At 38.6% G+C, this 22643-nt stretch overlaps 1 protein-coding gene across 18 annotated transcripts in view; it reads left to right on the top strand.

Annotated features, from left to right (window-relative positions):
- LOC136853965 (ralA-binding protein 1-like) overlaps window positions 1-22643 on the top strand; it is a 437575-nt gene that overhangs the window by 296472 nt on the left and 118460 nt on the right. For all 18 annotated transcript variants that reach the window (XM_067129870.1, XM_067129865.1, XM_067129879.1 and 15 more), the window contains 2 exons: window positions 11401-11545; window positions 19395-19572. In XM_067129870.1, coding sequence (XP_066985971.1) covers window positions 11401-11545; window positions 19395-19572 — 323 coding nt within the window. The remainder of the gene's footprint in view (window positions 1-11400; window positions 11546-19394; window positions 19573-22643) is intronic.

The raw sequence follows: 22643 nt of genomic DNA, 5'->3' as shown, positions 1-22643 counted from the left end.
CGGTCGCCGACACAGTAGACAAAATTACACAAACGAAACCGAAAACAGACTTTCAACCCAAAAAAAACGAGCAAAAAGGAAGAGACACATGCACAGACAACAATGACATCCAACGGAAAACACACGACTCATGAAACATACAATAATCCACCATCAATGTCCGCCTTGCACAGAACTCAGCTCAAGACTCACTCAAAACTGAAAAAAACTCCCTCGACATTTGCACAGACAGACAGCACCGTAAACAAACTCGAACTAAAGACCCTCATCCCTCTTCCAACAACCGAAGCACTCACTAACGACAATTACACACTCTCTCTCTCTCTCTCTCTCTCTCTCTCTCTCTCTCTCTCTCTCTCTCTCTCTCTCTCTCTCTCTCTCTCTCTCTCTCTCTCTCTCTCTCTCTCTCTCTCTCTCTCTCACACAAAAACGTTGGGAAATGCTAAATACAAACAAATTTATTCATCCCTCTATAATTCTCCCCCTTTTAGCATTTCCCAACCAACACCTTTCACACTGCAGTCAAATCGCCTTACGTAACACCCATGGATGCTCACTAGCAGGTCCTTTAGAACGTGTTCGGGGGCACGCAATCATTCTCTCAGACTCGCTGTCTCTTCCAGCAACATTCAGATTTACATTTTCTCCTCCATTCTCTCTCAGATTCACGCTATCTTCTTCACTATTACCACTCTCAATTTCATCCACAATCTCATCTATACCCTCTAACTCGGTCCCAAATACCTCCCCCAATTCCTCAACTAACCCATCCCATTCGCTCATTGACCTTTCCAATTCTTGCAACGATTCATTCATGCTTTCAATCGCTCGTCTATCACTGCTACGCTCTCTTACTCTTACACTTTCGCTCACCTCCAACCGTTCACTTACCCCTACACGTTCAGTCAACTCAGTTATATCAAACCCGCATATGCTATCACGTTCTATTCATACCATCCCATTCATCCGTATTACACGCTTTATCACTCATTTTCACTTTGGCACTCACACCCCTATCACACAACTTACGACCATTCAGTTTACTTACGTTTCTCCCTTTCTTACGTCTTCTACCATACTCTATCAAAACAAATTGCTGATCCTCCATACACAAGCTCTCATGCATACTTGGTTCACCTACATTCGATTTCAACCATTTATACACCCCATTCTCTCTCACATATTCCAGTACATCCTTCCATCTACGCAATTGGTTATGATGCGCTCGTATTTCTCTCACACTACCATCTACACATGCTTCCCCCACAACATAACTAAGCCCACTGGGACCAACTTCCAACACGTCATACGGACGCTCAAATTTTTCACGCACTTTATTTACATTCAACCGCCCTTTCTCGATTACTTCTTTCAACACTTTTCGCCCACCTTGTAACTTTCAAACCTCTCATGCGCCTTCTTCCATACCTCCCTATCATTCTCAGATATACCCAATCTCGGTCTCACTATCTTTTCAAAATTTAATACATATTTACACGGAGACATACCAATACCCTTATGCACGGTGGCGTTGTATACCACAACGCTTCGCCCAACGTTTACATCCCAATCATTATCACATTCACTCATCATACGTAATATCTCTGTCAACGTTCTCACCGTTCGTTCCGCCAATCCATTCGCACTGGGCATATCGGCGTAGAGTACACATGCTCTATGCCCCAATCACGCAACATTTGCTCAAACTCCCATCCAACAAATTCAGACCCATTGTCACTCAACATTCGCGTCGGCTTGCACACACACACATTGGCAACATCATTTGACCCACCATTCTCGCTACAGTCTCACTCTTTTTGTTCCGAATCGCTACCGCATATGCAAACTTACTCAAATGATCTACCATTACAACCATTCCCACATGCCCTCTAGCAGTCACAGGCAACGACACACAATCAATCACAACCATCTCAAATAACTCTTCCATCTGGATTCGCATGCACACTCTGATACTTACCCTTCTGACAGTCCGCACACGTAATCGCTACATCCGCACAAATTTTACTCAATCCAGGCACATACAATCTCTCTCTCATACATTCCCATAATTTATTTTTCCCCAGATGCCCAAACCTATCATGCACTAATAAACACATACCCACGGCTGCGTCTTCCGAAAACACTGGCACATACACTTCCCCATCCCATATTCCTTCCTGATGCAAAAAATAAACTATACCTTTACATACAACAAATCTCTTAGAACTTCGCTTATACACTTCTAACTCAGACGGCTAACTTCCTACTCTTACACCCTCTAACACACACTCTCTTAACATATTTATTTTCATGCACTGATTTTGCATCTGCCTAATTTCCTCTTCACTCAACAAATCATTTTCACTCCTTGCAATATCTACCATACCTACAAAACTAGTTTTAGACACATCCCCTCCTTTAACCTTCGTTATTTCCTGCCGCCCTTTCCTAAAATTCCCTCCCGACATCCACACTTATATCATGCATTCTCATAAAATCAATTCCTAATAAAAAACATGTTGGCATATCATTCTCATCCATGACTACAAAATTATGTATTATTTCAAATCCCCCTAACTGAATTTTTAATTGTACCTCCTCCCATACTAACACACTCCCTTGTCCCAAACCATGTATCCTTACACTCGTTGATTTTCTTTTTATATCCCAATCGCACCTTTCCGATTCACTAACTACTGTACTACTCACTAACGACACGTGTGCTCCCGTGTCTACCAAACTACAATATTCACTCTGATTCACCACTACATTCGTTACTAATTTACCTTTCGCTTCATGCATACACGCTCTCACGGCTACATTCACCTGCTTAGCTTCCTCACAACCATCCTCATCGCATTCATCTTCAACGATATCCTCAACCCTACCCCTTATTCCCTCATGTTCCCCACAATCACCTTTCTTAACCAGCCAGCTACAATTATCCTTTCCACAGTGAACATTTAAAATCACATTCGTACCATTTTCATTCACCCTTCCTTTATACTCCACCGGCCTATTCCATCCAAAGAACAATCGTACTGTAATTTTAAACATTTCAGCCACTACCAACAACACTTTTACTAACTTTTCCTCCTCATCTAATTCCCTTCCTTCCTCGCGCATTCCTCCTTCTGGCATCTCATTCATCACCTTTTCACGTAACTCATTCATGCTTGCAGGTACTCCGTCAATCAACCCATTTGTTTCCAAATTACTCAACCCCCCAAACAGACATTCCCACACTCGATTCTCCCCTACATACTGTTGCTTTACCACAAATCCTACAGGTACTTGGTCCGGGTCCCAGTCGCTCCTAACCCTATCATCTCGTTCAGTCCACATACGCGACATAGCATCTGCAACAATATTCTGTCTACCTTGTACATACAGTACTCTACCTTAAAACTAAACTCATTCAAATCCTCTATCGTTCTCGCAATTCTAGCATTCACACTCTCCTTTTTAACCATATATACTAGCGGTCGATGGTCCGTCCGTATCACAAAATCTACCCCATACAAATTACTTTCAACGCTTTCACACAAAACCTTATAGCAGCCAATTCCTTTTCAATCACTGAATATTTCAACTCTGCCCTTCCAAACGCTTTGCTCACATACGCAATTACTCTCAATTGTTCTCCCCCATTCGCCTTCTGCATTTGTACCAAGCATCCTCCCATACTATATTTACTTGCATCCGTATACAGTTCTAGTTTATTCGCATTCTCACTATAGTCCGGGAAAGCCAACGTCACGTCTCTTGCAGCCTCCTCTTTCAATCTCTCGAACGCTTCAATCATTCGCTCATCCCATTTCAATCTTGCACAGTTTCTCTTCCCGTCCATTCAGTAAGTGGTTTCCCGATCCCTGAACAATCTTTTATAAACTTCCTTCCAAACTCAATTAAACCTAAAAATCCTTTCAACTCACATACGGTCCGGGACGTGGAAATTCCTTACCTTGTTCACGAACTTATCACTCTTCCTTACACCTCTTCCACTCACCATATGCCTAGGAATTCCACCTCCCCAGCCAACCTAGCACACTTTCCAAGTTTTACTGTTATTCCTACTTCTTCCAACCTTTCTAACACTCGTTCAAGCAGTTCCATATTCTCTTCTATAGTCTCACTTTCGCAATCAAAATATCATCTATAAAAACAGTTACCTTCTTTGCGATCAAACCCAGCCAGAACCACATTCATTGCCCTTTGGAAGGCAGCAGGCGCATTAGCCAGTCCGAAACTTAATCTCCGGAACTGGTAGTGGCAGGAACTACTAGAAAAGGCCGTAATATGCCTGCTCCCTTCCTCCAGAGGCATCTGGTAATAGCCCCTTACCAGATCTAATTTTGTAAACACTTTCATTCCATTCATCTTGTACACACAATCAGACACCACATTCATCGGGAATCGCTCTTTCACAGTTACTTCATTCACCTTCCGATAATCCCACACATTCGCAAACTTCCATCTGGCTTACGTACCGGTACAATGGGGCTATTCCAGGCGCTCGTACTCCTTTCAATCACTCCCACCCTCTCAAGCTCCTCACACTGCTCCTCTGTCTCACGATTGATAGACGGAGAAAAATGTCGGGGACGCTGATATATGGGGGTGTCGTCTTCCAGAACTATTTTAAATTCGGGAAGCTTGATCCCCAAAATCCTCGTCTCCACGACTCAACGCCCCCTGCCTATCCCACAACATTCTCCTCACTCGTTCTCTTACGTTATCACTTACATTTTCATCTACCTTTACTCTTTCTTTCAACTCCTCATACGTCCAATCATTAGCTCCTTTCAAATCACCTGTCATCACCTGCCGTGCCTTCACGTACCTCTCATCATCCACATTCACCAACGTCGTAATATTCCCACGCAATCTCCCTCACATATTCCTCGGACTCGCTTCTTCCTGACACTCGGCAATGACGTTATATATACCCTCGGATCTCCCATGTTCAAAACCCCATCATATACACACACATTTGCCCTGACTAATTTATTTATGTCTATTCCTCAACCACATACTCACACCTATCATTGTTGGCTATCGCGAGGCTATCCGGCCATGCCACTTTCACACTCACAACTTCTCCAATCTCATGTGGCACTTTTACCCTCTCTGTCTCAATTACAGGCACTCTCTTCCACAATTTTGCTCAACCCTACCATCCTTCCCCAAATACAAATCCCCAAGCACATCCCCTTTCATACGTAATTCAATTACATTCATACTAGGACGGACCACCATCCCGCATTTTTCAAAAACTCACATCCCAATAAAATATCATATTTATCATTCGTACTCTCAATCACACAAAAATCACTTTCATCCATCACTACACCCCCAATTTCTAACCGTTCACACACTTCCAACCACTGCTACCCCTAAATTTCCAATCCCTCTTACTTCCCACTGACAATTCCTAATCTCACACGTATTCCTCAATTTCTCACATCCATTCTTAAATATGACATTCATACTACACCTGGTATCTACTAAGGCAATCAATCTTACTCCCTTACAACACACTTGCACACTCATGCACTCGTCAGTCTTTCCAGCAAAACCTCCCTCATGCAACAACCCCCTCACGTACATGCATCACACGCACCGCTTGCATCCTGGAGGATCCACCCATTTGAACCCCCTTCACACTCAGTTTCCCGGATTCGCTGTCACAGTCACCCTCTTACATCTACATACACTTGATACATGCCCTTCCATTCCACATTCGACACACGCCGCTCTCGGTTCTGAACACATTCTCGCATAATGCCCATTCTTACCACAGTTGCCACATATTACATTCACTCGGGTACCCTACAACCATTAGCAATATGACCCACCTATCCGCACCTGTAGCATTTAACCTCCTATCTTTCGTACACTCCCTTACCAAATGTCCTGATTGCCCACACCAAACACGCTCCTAAAGCCCACCTACACTCATTCTTTGTATGTCCTTCCTTTCCACATCTAAAACACTTCGCTTGACTTCCACTCATCGACCTTCCCCTTTGTACACTACTATCCCTAACCCGTCCAACCCGTTGTTCCCTTACAAACCCATCATTCATCCTCACTGGCACCTCCACATTACTTGCTCTTACACTCCTATCTATTACACTATCGGCCATTCTCATTGGGCCCCTCAGCACTGCATCCCTAAAGCTTCCAAACTCTGGCACTCTCTCATCTACCCCAGCCCTTACACTTACACTTCTGCTCTCTTTTATAACCCTGTCAAGCTCATAATCTTCTACAATTTCCAAAATTTCTCCCCAAGTCAACCTTTCATTCGCCCATCTTTTCTTCTCCTTCCGCTTCAAGTTCACAAATTCTCTAACTCCATCTGGCACTGTCCCTAACAACTTCCGTACTAACTCCTTACATTCATCTATCCCAGCATCCCCAAACTTCTTCCTTGCCAACGTCTCCAGCCTACAAGCATACAGCGACAAGGTTTCCCCAGCTTTCATTTTTGCCTCATCAAATTCATTCTTCCTCTTATACTTAACACTCGCTTTCATACGCCTCGCTTGCTCAACTAGTCTAGCTTTCACCTTGTCATACTCAACATCTCCCACACTCATAATAACCCTATACATATCAAGCAAAAACCCAGTCAAATATTCTCCTAATTCTCGTGCCCACACTCTCTTACTTTCCCCATACTTATCCTGACAAAACCTTTCATACTCCCTAAAGAAATCATGCACATCCCTACTTCCATACTCATTATACCTTTCACACTGGGGTACCTCCCCCACATACATAGCCTTTCTCACTTCTTTCTCACTTTCGCTACTTTCACTCTGTCCTTTCATACCCTCTTCCGAATACAAAGAGTCCACTTCTGCACTTACATTCATCTTACTCATTACACTCTTCTTTCCCCTCTTTTTATCCACTTTTATCCACTCACCTCCATCCACCTCACTATCACTACTGCCTTCACCCTCTCCCTTCTTTCCTGCCTTTCCCACTTCCTTACCCTTCTTACCAGTTTCCTTTCCCTTTCCCTTCTTCCCTTTTTCTTCCCTAACTTATCTTTACTTTCCCTCTGTTCCTTCCCTTGCTTTTCATTCCCTTTTCCTTACCCTGCCTCTCATTCCCTCGTTTCTTACTTCCAATTCCATATCACTTTCATCACTCATGCTTCCATTCACTTCTTCCTCCTTTTCTTTCTCTCTTGCCCCTTCACACGTTCCAGAGAACCTGCCTCCAATAGCCCCTTCTCCAAAAACACCCTTGAACATACCTTTCACCATTTCTTCCACACCTTTCATCATTCCCTCCAACTTTTTATCCACCCTCTCTTCCATTCTCTCTTCTGACTCTTTCATCTCCCCTTTCATTTCTTCTTTTGCACTTCTTAGCATTCCCCCCATCTCCTCCAACTGACTCCTCAATCTCTCATTCTCACCCCTCAACTACGTATTCTCCTCTCTCAACCTCACCAGTTCCTCTTCCATCCTTCTCTTCAGTCACACTACCAGCCACCAATCTCAATTGCAGCTGCAATACCAGCTGCCCCACGTTGGGCGCCAAATATTATGTGGCGGGATTTAAAAACACAAAAAACAATACACAACACAGATACACTGAACATATAACCACACACAATACTCACTATGATCCTCGGTTGCTGGGAGATGGATGACGTGTCCACGGTCGCCGACACAGTAGACAAAATTACACAAACGAAACCGAAAACAGACTTTCAACCCAAAAAAAACGAGCAAAAGGAAGAGACACATGCACAGACAACAATGACATCCAACGGAAAAACACACGACTCGTGAAACATACAATAATCCACCATCAATGTCCGCCTTGCACAGAACTCAGCTCAAGACTCACTCAAAACCGAAAAAACTCCCTCGACATTTGCACAGACAGACAGCACCGTAAACAAACTCGAACTAAAGACCCTCATCCTCTTCCAACAACCGGAAGCACTCACTAATGACAATTACACTCTCTCTCTCTCTCTCTCTCTCTCTCTCTCTCTCTCTCTCTCTCTCTCTCTCTCTCTCTCTCTCTCTCTCTCTCTCTCTCTCTCTCTCTCTCTCTCTCTCTCTCTCTCTCTCTCTCTCTCTCTCTCTCTCTCTCTCTCTCTCTCTCTCTCTCTCTCTCTCTCTCTCTCTCTCTCTCTCTCTCTCTCTCACAAAATGTTGGGAAATGCTAAATACAAACAAATTTATTCATCCCTCTATAAGGCAAATTATCGTCACTAGAGCACTGCCTGAGTATTTTAATAGTTTTATCACAGAAAGTGCATTTAGTCATGAAAATGAGATGAAAATACTATAATCAGTGAATATTTCTCAGTGAAAATTACCATGAATGGGCGACTTTTCAGCGAATAATGCGGGGTTTACTATATACAGTATATTGTTACATGTGGGGCCTTGGCTGATGAGTTTATTAATTAATTAACGTAATTTATGAGACCCTGAGTGCCAAGGACACACGTAACCTGTCAATTAAAGTTAAAGTAACCTCAAAGACAAACAATTATTAATTGACAAAGAAGGAATATGCAGTTAGCGAGGAAATTACATGAACTATCGCCCCTCTTTGGACATGGTCAATTTTCCCTTTGCTTCACATACGCTGTAAGGTTTTAACACAACGGATTATATCATACGCAGTTTAGTACTGATAAAGGCTATTTCTCTTCCGAACAATGGGACCGAGACACAAGGCTGCCTGAATACTGAAAATTACTTACTTAACCTTCCCTAGTTACTAGTTACTGCACGGGAATAGTTGAGTGTCGCTAAGCAATACAAATTATTCTTACTCTAGACTTCGTAAAAGTAAATTGGTTAAATTTTGTTATCGTAGATGGTGGCGAAGAGGGAAAACAAAGAAATGGAAATACAAACAGAGATAATAGCAAGTCGATGAAAATCTGGCAAATTCCAAACTTACCATGGACGTAGGTTGCTGTGCATACAATGGACGATCGGAAGTCTTGATAATAGCTGTTGTCCCGGCTCACTAATATCAATGAAAACAGTAAGAGGGCAAGTACAAAGAAGTTAGTACACACGACGCGTGTGTCTCGCACACTCGCGAAACTCTCTCTGACTGTTTTCCATCAGTATGTCTTTATGTCTCAGGGTGGTCTGAAAATTTGTTAAAATATTGCCGAACATAGAACAGGGAAAAGGAAACTTTAAGACCACCTTCAGTAGAGGTTACTTGGTGAAACCCTCCCTATGGGTTTAGGCCCCTAATGCTAACTATTCCTGCTAAAGACGTTATTTTTTTAAATACCCAGCCTACCCTGCATATACTAAGACGCCTTCTTGTCTCTGTTTGCGTATCTTTTCTACAATAAAAATGCATAGAGGGTGAACAACAGAATATATATATGAAAAATGTATATATAGATTATATATATATATATATATATATATATATATATATATATATATATATATATATATATATATATATATATATATATATATATATATATATATACACATACATATACAGGCAGTCCCCAGTTTACAACGGGTTTCCGTTTTTCCACTGCGTCAGTAAACCGAAAAATTGTCGAAAATCCAAAAATCTTGAGAAAATCATACTTTTAATGCTTTGGGAGTATTGAAAATGATGTAAACTGCATTTTTATTGAGTTTTTCTAAAAAAAAAAAATCCAAAATTTGATTGTTCTGCCGTTTTGGAGCCATATTTCTTCTGTCGGATCGGCATACGACGCGTCATAATCCTAGAACATACGTCATAAACAGGGAAATAATTTCTGATGAATATATTTGAAAAGCGTCGTAACCTTGGTACGTCGTAAGCTGGACCCATCATAAACTGGGACTGCCTGTATATATATATATATATATATATATATATATATATATATATATATATATATATATATATATATATATATATATATATATATATATATATATATATATATATATATATATATATATATATATTGTATGTTTGATTTAAATCATGAAAATTAAAAACTTGATTATACGAACAAAGTTACAGCCACAAAGGAAAATTGAAGCACTGGAGATGCCAAGTACTTTCGTCTTATTACCAAGACATGGTCACAGCAACTAAAGGTATACTGTACAGAGATGAGAGTCTATATATATGGTGGGTATAAGTCCTGAGGGAATACAAAAAGGTTGAGAGGTCACAGAACGGTCAATGGATTAACATCGAAATCTACCTATTGGTAATCCTATTTATTCCATCTTTCAATTCCTTCTGGAAGATATGTTTCATTATACAGTCAAAAGAAAATAATCCTTGACTTACTTTAAAATTATTCTGCCAAGTCAACTTAATAAAAACAGATTCCAACAAGTTCCTAGAAATAGCTTCCTTACAATGTGACAGTATTTGGCTTTGCATCCAGTGTACTCTGTGGGACTTCTTGCTGAAATGTAAAAAAAGAGCATTATTAGCCTGACCTGTTCCTACTGAGTAAGTAAAATGAATCATAATCCTTTCCTAGATGAGATCGTCAGTTTCCTGGAAAGAAATAACATGCACATTTAACCCGTAGTCAAATAACTGAATGCTGCTTCTAGTTTGTAGACTCCCTTTAAAATCAAAATAATTATTTATTAAGTACCGAGAGAAATAAAACATCTGAATACCATTTTCAAGTGTAGAGCTTAGATAAATTGTTTGTTTATATTATGTCCACAAAGAAAGCTGACATCTGAATACCATTTTCAAGTGCAGAGCTTAGATAAATTGTTTATATATCTTATGTCCATAAAGAAAGCTAACATCTGAATACTATTTTCAAGTGTGGAGCTTAGATAAATTGTGTATATATAGTATTTTCATAAAACAGCATGTAAAGTGCATGTACTGTACCGTATTTAACAATGACCCTCCTGTCCTTGTAAGACTTCTTGTCATTCTGTTTCATAAATAATTTTTATATTGTAATTTTGTTTCTACAGTTATCCCATATTTTTCCATCTCTCAAGTGTATTGTTCATCCTTGAATTAATACTTGGAATACTGGACCACTTACCAGTTACACTTTTTGTTTTCACCATAGGAGTCTTTCATTATCATCAGACCCCCCCCCCCTTACCACTGCCTTCTATTTTGGAAGTTAGACACTTCTGAATTTTTTGTTAGTTTCATTATCCTTCTAAAAAGTAGCAGTGATTCATGATCCCGTTGAGAATTTGGTCTTATAAGCCAGTCATGCCTCACAATATATTTGGACTGCATTTAACATAAATGAACTCATAATGTTAAAAGAGGAACAACACTTCAGTAGATCATTGTTTAAGACAAGTCATGTTAGAAGGAAGGGTAAATGGAAGAATGCTTCATAGACCAGGTTCTTAGAGTTTTTCTCGTATACAGGTCTGCTTTGTGAAGGAATTTATCGCCTAAGTGGTGTGAAGAGCAAGGTCCAACAACTTCGCCGGCAGTATAATTCCGGAGAACCAGTTCGGCTTGCTGATCAGGAACCTCATGTCGTTGCCTCACTTTTAAAGCAGTATCTCAGGTAATGGGTGTTGATACATTTCACTTTTTAAACTGTAAGGGCCAAAGTTCTGGGCTGTTTAACATGAGGTAAATCTATGGAAGTCGACACTCGACCGTATAGAATAACTTAAACATCATTTGTGAACATTTTTGTGAGATTTTTTTGTCATAAAACAGTAGGATAGCAGCCAGAAACACTTATCTATGTCTACATATAACTGTGGGACACACACACACACACGAAAGAAGCGAAAAGATTTCCTTATCAGTGATTGGAAATTGACTATCCAAGAGTGAACTTAGCCACCAAGTGATTACTGGTTCATTCACAGTAAATGTTGGAGGTGATAGGGTGGGAAGTACTGTAAGGCCTCAGAGTTTGTATAATTCGGATGAAAATTATGAAATATTAGAAAGTGAGCATCCATTTCTACATATGCAGTGTTTAATGGTAGAATTTATTGTTAATAATATCATGACCACTATGCACCCATATATCAATGACTTCGCTTGCGCTTAGCCTTATTTTCTTTTAGTCAGTCTGTGTAAGATTAGTTTTAAAGGTAGTATACTGATTTTTGTCTCATTTTAAGGCTTAATACAGCATCCTCCCATTTAACTCTCGTACTCATTGAGGCCACACTCAAGGCTTACTCTTAGGCTCTGTGAGACCGTGATGTGGCTTTTGTACTTTCTTGTTTTGTTGGACACAATTAAATGCTTATGGCGGCCAGTGTTTTCGTAGAAAACGAATGAGATCTTTGCCTTGATTTTCAGTAAGTAAACCAAGATGTATGAGTATCCCTTTTTTGTAATTTAGAATCATTTTGCATTATAATACAGGAATAAAAAAGTGCAGACAAACTACACTCACATTTTGGATGAAAAGGTGAATTTACCACAACGCAGTTGTTAAAATGCACAGACATTTACAGTGTTACGTTAGTGCAAGCACGTGACATTTCGTGCACCTGTATGTACACATACACCCACATTATTTGTATATATATATATATATATATATATATATATATATATATATATATATATATATATATATATATATATACACATACATATATATACACACACACATACACACACACACACACACACACATAGACACGCACACAGGCAGTCCCTGCTTACCAGCAGCATCGGTTAATGGCCTTTCATTGTTACTGCGCATGTAGCTTTAATGCAGTCAAATACAGAGTAAAGCTAACAAACAAATGAAAATATACATCCATCTTAGCAGGTGAAATTATATATATATATATATATATATATATATATATATATATATATATATATATATATATATATATATGTATGTGTGTGAGAGAGAGAGAGAGAGATATGAATTAAGCAGGAATTCAGTCATAACATAGGCCTATAAGTGTGTATAGGTTCAGATGAATAAGAAAAATGTTAGAGAAGTAAATAAACTGAAATGAAGTCAAATACAAAATAACATGAGAATAAAATTGGTCATATTATATGAAAAGGCTATAGCATAACTCATTAAAACTTTGTATAGTATCCTCGTGCATCTAGCATGCATCTTATCCTATTTGGCATTGATGCAATGAGGACTTCGCAGATGTTTGCTGCTCGCCTCTTTGGTCTTAAGTTTTCTCAAATATCTATTGCATGCTTAGAAGGTTCTCTTTGGTCTTAGGACAATTAATATCCCATTGTTGGGTCATGTAGGCCCATAAGTTTTCTATTGGGTTCAAATCTGCAGACTTGGCAGGCCAGTCAATTTGAACCACTTCTGGATTCTGCTGGAACCATTGCTTTGCAACCTTTTCATTTTGGACCCCAGAATTGTCCATAGCGGTACAGTAAACCCCCCGTATTCCTGATCTCACGATTCGCGGACTCACTTATTCGTCGCGGATTTCTCTGTGGAACATATATGCACATTATTTGCAGAAAATTCGCCCATTCGCGGTATTTTTCACTGAGAAATATTCACTAATTACTGTATTTTCATATAATTTTCATGACTAAATGCACTTTTTGTGACAAAACTATTAAAATACTCTGGTATAAGTATTTTTAGTGATTTTTTTCTGTTTGAACTATCAAAATAGGCAGTTCTAAGTGTTTTTAGAGGGGTTTTAAGTATTTGCAGATTTTAGCTATTCGCGGGGGGTGTGGTACGCATCCCCCGTGTATACAGGCGGTTTACTGTATATATTGGCATGGGATACGTCAATAATAGTGTTCGAACTGAGGGTACTAAAATGTCCTGTAAAATTTGATATACTAATTGGTGTTCAGACGCTCATCAATGGCAGTTAGCTGTCCCGGTCCACTGGCAACCATCCATCCCCATGACCCACCTGATATTCTGCCACTACGCCTTGAAGGTGTGGTGTTATTTTTAGCATATCTGTCGATAGAAAATATTATTTCATCTGATAGACGATTCAATAGAGAGTAGTTAGTTATAAAAAAAAAGAGAGAACAGTAGGCCTACAACTTTACAAAGACTTATATATTCTTCCATTTGTATATTTTATAACATAGACCTATCTTATGAATTATACTCTATAAATGAAAATGATAATGTTTTGTAATAGCCTGTAGGGATGAATTGAAATTATATATCAAGACAACTGTATGAAGATAACTGTGCAGTGCAATCCCCATTAAACACTGATAATTCTTGTGTGAATAGTCAAATGCATACAGTGATTGATTATTTCTCAGCCTTAGGTCTAGGATAAGTACAGTAATAAAAACAAAATAATAAAAGTTTCTTTTTCCATCTTTCGATGAACTGTGTATTATTTTCACTTTGTAGTCAAATTGCATCAGTTGTTATATATAACGTAATGCACTCAAGTATATACTACATACCAGCGTATGATAGGAATAAACAGGTTGATGGTAAAGGCGAGAGGCGTGCTTCATATTTTATGAATAAGGCAACTTAAGTTGCGTTAGCAATGGTTTCCATGCCGGAATCCTGTGATGCATTCCTGCCGTATGCAACCTATTCTGCACAGTCTGCACACATATTTGCAGTGCAAGCTGCTGTTTTACAGCAACTGCTGTAATCAGGGGTTGTTCTTTGACAGCTGTAACAATCATATTGTCTTGCTTTCTTGTGGTGCTTCGAGGAGTTCCACTTCTAGGCCTGTTTTCTAAACTTTGCTGTTCTCTAAACAATTTGATCCATCCATGTATGGTTCTCTTCGGTATATTAAGCCTTCTTGATATCTCTCTAATGGGAACTTGCACCAAATGCAGTGCAATAATTGTCTCTTGCTGATCAGGGGATGTTTCTTTGCCAGGCAGACGATCCATCGTTAACGTGAAGGGCGTGACAAAACAGCCGATTTTGACCGATAAATCATGGCGTTGATAACAATAGAGTGAGGTCGCATGGTTCACACTGTTAGGGTTATATTTTTTTTTATCTTTGATAGCATTTTGTGTTTCCAATGTTTTCTGTAAAATTTAAGAAATGGAATCGTTCAACTACCATCAGCTTTAGAAATGATAATATAAGGACTTTGTTTATGCGATACTACTAATGATAGCTGTCTCCTGTTGTTGCCGAAACATGGAAATGTGGCCTCCGGTGTGGAAGTTTTGATGCGCAACGTGATCGGGTGTGGAAGTGGGGTCTTCATTTTACGGTCTGCCTCACCAAGTGTGGAAAGAATTTTCACACCCTTTTTAGGGTTTATTATAGTCACATATATTAGTTTCCCTTATTATATGATTCATTGACCTACATTCTTGGTCATTTGCATTTTTATATATCTGTTTATATAATAATGACTGAATAAAGAGCCATCAGAGGATGGGTGTTTGCGCCGAATCATGAAGCAGCAGAAGTCGATCGAGCAGTGTCTTGATTGACACGTCGAATGCAGACGATTATAACAAATTGACAGCAGCTTTAGGTTTCCATCTAATTAAGGTAATTTGAATCTGCTTAAAATTGTTTTAATAATGTAAAAAGTGATTGTGATTAACCCTTAGTGGACGGATTGAGCTTCAGTGTGAAGTAAAACAGGTTTGGGGAGGTGGACGGATTGAGCTTGAGTGTGAAGCAGAATTATGCACCACTGTTATGGTAATAATGATTCGAAACGAAGGTGCCAATACTTCTGTATGCTATAAATTCACTAATGGCAACTTTTATACAGACGTGAGAGTTAGGCCAGTATCAGTAATGCTTATGACTTCAAGGGGGAAGGTACTGCATCTCTCTCTCACATGAATCTTTTTGTAAATTTACTTGTAAATATACCGAGGGGTTGCTGTTGTTTTTGTTTTTGTCTTTTACGATAGTATGTCGGTTGTAAATGTAGTTTTACAAAGAAAATTGTAAGGAAATATTAGAAAAAGCACGTAAAAGTAAAAAAAAAGTTAATGAATCTTCCTTCTCGTAAACTTACGTGAATATTTTACAACAAATATGCAAAAAATTTGTTACTGCTTTTATTTCTTATTTTTGATATTGTGTGAGCAGTATTAATAATTTGACAAAATCCAAAAAACTTATTTATTAGAAAAAACATATATAAGTTGGTAAAATTTACGATTGTCTTGTAAATGAGGTCCCACAAGGGGTTGTAAATAGTCATTTTCAACTTCTCATGGAAGGTGGGGAAAATTTTATTAGAATTTTTTATTTATACGGTGTGAATGTACGTGTCATTCTCTTTCCACTGATGTGATTTTTTTTTTTTTTATTTTGCCGACTTCAAAGTTTCCCTGGTCTGGGGTGCTGCGCATTGATAAATTATGCCGTCCCGTGAGGGTTAACTTAATGATCTTTAGATTGTGAAGGCCTTTGTTGGCTGAGTCGGTTGAGCTTCAGACTGTCACTCGATGGGTCGGAGTTCAATTCCCGCGGCCGCTGATGAAGAGTTAGAGGAATTTATTTCTGGTGATAGAAATTCATTTCTCGCTATAATGTGGTTCGGATTCCACAATAAGCTGTAGGTCCCGTTGCTAAGTAACCAATTGGTTCTTTGCCACGTAAAATAAGTCTAATCCTTCGGGCCAGCCCTAGGAGAGCTGTTAATCAGCTCAGTGGTCTGGTAAAACTAAGGTATACTTAACTTTAGACTGTGAAGGAAAGCTCTGGGTTGAATGACTTTAAAATTTAGACGAGAGTGTAAATCAGTGGTGTGGAAATGTGGCAGTGGTTGTGATGTGATGTTTTTTTATCACTTCGTTTCGTTCACATCAATTTTCCTGAATGGAAAATAGTTTTACGCTGTGATGTGTGACATGACGTGCTAAAGATGACAGCAACTGTTTTCAGCGTCATTACATAAGATTTCTTCCGTCTTCGAACAGAAAAATGGATTAATCGGGCACGAATCGTGCGTCAGGCAGGTGATCGAGAAAACGATGAAACTCGGCCATTTCTGATTTGAGCAACTGTACATGGTGGTCATCAGAGACAGTATTCTTAAAACATTATTGCCATGAGCTGGAGCAAATTTGATTACACTGTGTATCAAAAGTTGGTATGGTCAGTCGTAACCCCATAGGTGCTACAGCGGAAAACGAGTGGTCTTCCTGATGGGTGGTGGGTAAGCTAACTATCGCTGGGGAAGGTGCAACCAGCATGCTTAGGTAAGTCACTGTAGAACTTCGCCGTAAAACATGAGTTCGTGTTTAGTTTTTTGTTCTTTGTTACCAAAACCTGAGGGGTAGTTTGGATAAAGAATGGAGCTTGAAACTCGTGGTTCGACCGGGGATCAGAAATGTTTTTCATTGGGTTGTTGGGATTAAAATTTGAGAGCTTAAGCCTTTTTGTCGCCTGTCAATTTCTTTGTAAAGCTCCTTGAGGACAAAACAAGCGATCACACCATCAAGAAAGTTTTGACACAGGAAAAACTTATTTTCTATAGTCACTGTTGAGTCCTCAAAACCCTCCCACTTCCCTGATGAAAAGGCATGGGATTTGGGCAAGGGATCATCCTGCATTGACCAACAGAAAGTAATGGCTATGTGTTTCCTCTGCAGGTCGGTTTGTCGACAATATGGCGGACTGGTCGTGCTTATTAATCACTTCTTCTAGGTAGGCCATGGAAGGGTAACTCCTTGAGGACTAAACAGAGACTTCCAAAAATAGGTTTTTCCTACATCAAATACATCAAAACCTGTTTTCTCTCCCCTCTGTACAAGTGGGACCTCCTTATTGAAATATTAAAATTATATTAAAGTGATATTGAAATATTAAAGTGAATATTGCTGTAAAATGTTTTAGGATGATATTTTAAGGTGTACATGTAAACATAATATCAGTTCTCTCTCTCTCTCTCTCTCTCTCTCTCTCTCTCTCTCTCTCTCTCTCCAATAATTCATGAATAATTTCACTTTTGATATTTATTGTAAAGCAACTCCTCTCTCTCTCTCTCTCTCTCTCTCTCTCTCTCTCTCTCTCTCTCTCTCTCTCTCAGTACTTTCACTTTATATATCCTTTAATGAAATATGATTTGCTGTATCATTAAAAATATGAAACAACTCCAGGAAGTTCACAAAGCCATTATCGAATGAGCGCATGCATACATATGTACGTTACAACTTTTTTTATTGCTCTGACGTAGGCTCCATGATGACACTATTGGTGGTAGGAGTTGGAAGTAGCCAGTCACAGAGCTTGTAACAAACTCCTCTCTCTCTCTCTCTCTCTCTCTCTCTCTCTCTCTGACAACATGCTATTGGCCGGAGGGTTGGAAATAGCCAATCTAAAAGCTTGTAGTTCAGTTGCTTTGTGTATAGGAGCCAGAAATGTGAGTTGTACTCTCTCTCTCTCTCTCTCTCTCTCTCTCTCTCTCTCTCTCTCTCTGACAACATGCTATTGGCCGGGAGGGTTGGAAATAGCCAATCTAAAAGCTTGTAGTTCAGATGTTTGTAGTCTTTTTCTGGTAGATAAGTGGGAGAGAGGTGTGGCCCTAACTGTCAATCATTTTGACATATTGACATGAAGGGTCTGGGCAAAGAGTCTCTCTCTCTCTCTCTCTCTCTCTCTCTCTCTCTGTATGAGAGAAAGTGTCTATGCATGAATATGTATAAGGGTGACTTGATTAGTTTTCATATGTAGCTGTAAGCCATATATTTTTAAGGGTAATGTTGTAAGATGACTTTAAAATTATATTTTTAGATGATAGTTTAAGATTTATTTGGTGTTTGAGCTATTAAAATAAACAGTTATAAGCATTTTTAGAGGGAGTTCTTTGGTGTTTGAACTGTTAAAATAGGGGTTATCAGCATTTTGAGAGAGGAGGTGTCAAGTATTTGTGGATTTTAGCTATTCGCGGGTGGTGTGGTCCCTATCCCCCGCCAATACCGGAGGTTGACTGTAGTGAAAATTACAGTAAAATCTAAGCAGATTTCTTTTCCAGTGTAATGTGTGTGTGTATCTTGGCTTTTCTTGTTTATAAACAAGGAAGAACTTTTTAAATGTTTACACTTAGTATAGCGATTGTTCTCTTTTAGCTGCATCTGCTTTTGAGGGTTCGTGGTGTTAAACCATTCCCAACACATTCCAGATGTCATACCAGTGCTGCTGTTTGGGAAATATTTGATTGATTTTTAAAACACAGTCCCAGGGTAATGGGAACTGAAGTGGTTAATGTGAACTGAAATGCAAAGATTATTAATGGTTAGTAGTTCCCAAGGGATCTATGATAAAGTCATCCACCAGCCAATCTTCTGGGTGCCACAACACATCTCTTGTGGCATCCTGAAGGCTGATGTCTGCAGTCAATGTTTTGTCATTTGTAAACTGTTTAATTTAATTTTAAAAGTAATTTGAATGGTGACAGCGTGAACATGGTGTTAATATTTGTTATTTAGTGTATTTTAATTTTTTCACGCAGGGAACTACCAGAACCGGTGCTAACAGTAGATATGATGCCACACTTTGAAGATGTTGCCATGATTCCCAATCCAGGGGAACGAGCAGAAGCAATGCGACAGCTGATTGACAGACTTCCTACTGCCAATAGATTATTAGTTCAATACATGTTCAAACACATGGGCCACATTATTGCACGGGTTAGTTGACTTCTCAGTTTGTTTGCCTTTCTTACGATGTTGATGGGAAAACCAATTCTGAATTTGAAAATATGTTCGCTTGTGGTTTTATGATTCACAAATCACGTACAGTATTTTTGCAAAAACTACCCAGCCCATCTGTGGGATATATGTGGTGAATCCCACAGTTTCACTGATCAGTAGCTTAAAATGAGTGGAGATGAGGCAGTAACATTTTCAGATTTGACAACAGTGCTAATATCAGCTGTTTTTATAACTGCTTTGCAAATTTTAAAAGAAAATTTTATTCAGATTAAGAGGAAACATAGTTTTCAAAACAAAATGGATTTTGTAGTACAACCCATCATTTTACAACATGCCAAAATATGTTTCAGCTACATTTCCCAACATGCCAGATACCTGCACATCTGGGCTCCAAAGCTAGTGACGTTTGGCCAGGTATAGGGCAATTATGATTGTAGAGCTGTGGGTTTGTAACAAAAAGGTCCACTTTTTTTTTTTATCTGAAATTGTTTTGTCACAAAAATCCACCATGTTATGACTTCTCGGGTAGCTGTTTAAGTGGGAAGAGACTTGCTAATCACCAGGTGTTGAAGGACATCATTTTGGATCCAGTGAACTTTCTGGTTTGAGGTGTCCAGGGATCCAAAGGTTCTAAGAACTAACAAGATATTTTACTAAGGACTTGCAACCTCCCAGCAAGTTCATGGCATGGATTATACTGTATTTAAAAATGAACCAGTCCTTTCAGTTTTTATAGATATATAGCTATGTTTCCCCACCAGTATGTTAAAATGTCAGATCCGTAGCATGTATTACGCCGAAATTGCCCAAGTTACGTGAACTGTATCAAAACCATGGAAGATATTTCATGGATATTTTTTTTGCTGAATAATGCTTGTATTGTAGGAAATGACTTCAACGCCTTATATCTGTAATGTTTTGCCTTTATACCATAAAAGCTAATATCTGTGCAATGCCACCTAGGATCCAGAAATTTATGTAGTCTTACGAGAAACAAAAGAGTAATAAGTAAATAAATTTGGAACTTTAATGGTCTTTGCTATGATTTATCTATGTAATTGGATAAGAAATAAAAAAAAAGTTCCAAAGGAAAACTGGCTTCTGAGATTCAGGCTGTCAGGGTATTTATTTTTTTTTTTTGCAGGTGTTGAGGGTCAAGAAGAAAAAGCACAGAAGTGTGACAAGTATGAGAGAATGTGAATATGAACGCAATTATAAGCTAAAGTTTTACCTGTTTTTTTCATAGAAATACCTGGAAATCTCATATGGCACCAGTTTCCTTGGGAGTTTCACTATTTTTTTTTTTTGTACAACTTTTTCCATTCTAAAGCCACTTCATGATCTGATTAACTTCATTAAAAAATTTGTCTTTTCCCATCCAAAGCCATGTTCCAACATTGGTACCTGACAGTTGAAAGGTGTTTCAGAACCAGTTGTAAGTCCCAGATAGGCAGTGTCACCTGGGCTTGTTTCTTGGTATCTTTTACCATCTTGCTCCAAACTGTTGACCAAGCTGCCAAAAACTGATTAACCCTTAAACGCCTACTGGACGTATCATACGTCGACTAAAATTGTCTGTTGGGTGCCAAGTGGACGCACCGCACGCCGACTACAAAAATTTCAACCTTCAGTCAACTTTGACTCGACCAAATGGTAGAAAAACGCAATTGTAAGCTAAAACTCTTACATTCTAGTAATATTCAATCATGTACCTTCATTTTGCAACAAATTGGAAGTCTCTAGCACAATATTTTGATTTATGGTGAATTTTTTGAAAAAAATTTTCCTTACGTCCGCATGTAACTCGCGAAAAAATTTCAGAAATTCTTCGTCATTTTGTTGTAATTTTTGCACTGTTTTATATTAGCTGTTACATAAAGTTTTATATATGAAAATGTGTGCAATTTCATGTAAAATACAGCAAAATACAACCCATGGTTGTAGCTTTATCAGTTTGGAAATATTTTCATATAAACCACGATAACTGCCAAGATTTCAACCTTTGGTCAACTTTGACTCGACCGAAATGGTAAAAAAAACGCAATTGTAAGCTAAACCTCTTACATTCTACTAATATTCAATCATTTACCTTCATTTTGCAACAAATTGGAAGTCTCTAGCACAATATTTCGATTTATGGTGAATTTAAAAAAAAAAAACTTTTTCCTTACGTCCGCGCCAGAAATTCTTTCGTCACGTTGTCGTAATGTTTGCACTGTTTTATATTAGTCGTTACATAAAGTTTTATATATGGAAATGTGCGCAATTTCATGTAGAATACAACAGAAAATAACTCATGGTTGTAGCTTTTATCAGTTTTGAAATATTTTCATATAAATCACGATAACTGCCAAAATTTCAACCTTCGGTCAACTTTAACTCGACCGAAATGGTAAAAAAACGCAGTTGTAAGCTAAAACTCTTACATTCTAGTAATATTCAATCATGTACCTTCATTTTGCAACAAACTGGAAGTCTCTAGCACAATATTTCGATTTATGGTGAATTTCTGAAAAAAAAAACTTTTTCCTTACGTCTGCGCGGTAACTCGGCCGAACATCTCAGAAATTCTTTCGTCACGTTGTCGTAATGTTTGCACCGTTTTATATTAGTCGTTACATAAATTTTTATATATGAAAATGTGCGCAATTTCATGTACAATACAACAGAAAATAACTCATGGTTGTAGCTTCTAACAGTTTTGAAATATTTTCATATAAATCACGATAAATAGAAAAAATTCGACTATCGGTCAACTTTAACTCGACCGAAAGGGTCGAAAACTGCAATTGTAAGCTAAAACACTTACAGTCTAGTAATATTCAATCAATTAGCTTCATTTTTCAACAAACGGGAAGTCTCTAGCACAATATTTCGATTTATGGTGAATTTTGAAAAAACATTTTTTTACGTCCAGGGCGTTACAAATTCATGCATCATTTTGTGATAATATTTTTCTGTGTTGCTTTGATTGTTTTACAATTTGTTATATACCAAAATCATCGCAATTTAGTGTACAATACAAAGAAAAAAAATAACCCATTAGC

Source organism: Macrobrachium rosenbergii, chromosome 28, assembly GCF_040412425.1.
Source record: "Macrobrachium rosenbergii isolate ZJJX-2024 chromosome 28, ASM4041242v1, whole genome shotgun sequence".
In the NCBI taxonomy this organism is placed as follows: Eukaryota; Metazoa; Arthropoda; class Malacostraca; order Decapoda; family Palaemonidae; genus Macrobrachium; species Macrobrachium rosenbergii.
The sequence above is the reverse complement of the archived record's forward strand: the minus strand, read 5'-3'. Positions and strand labels throughout refer to the sequence as shown.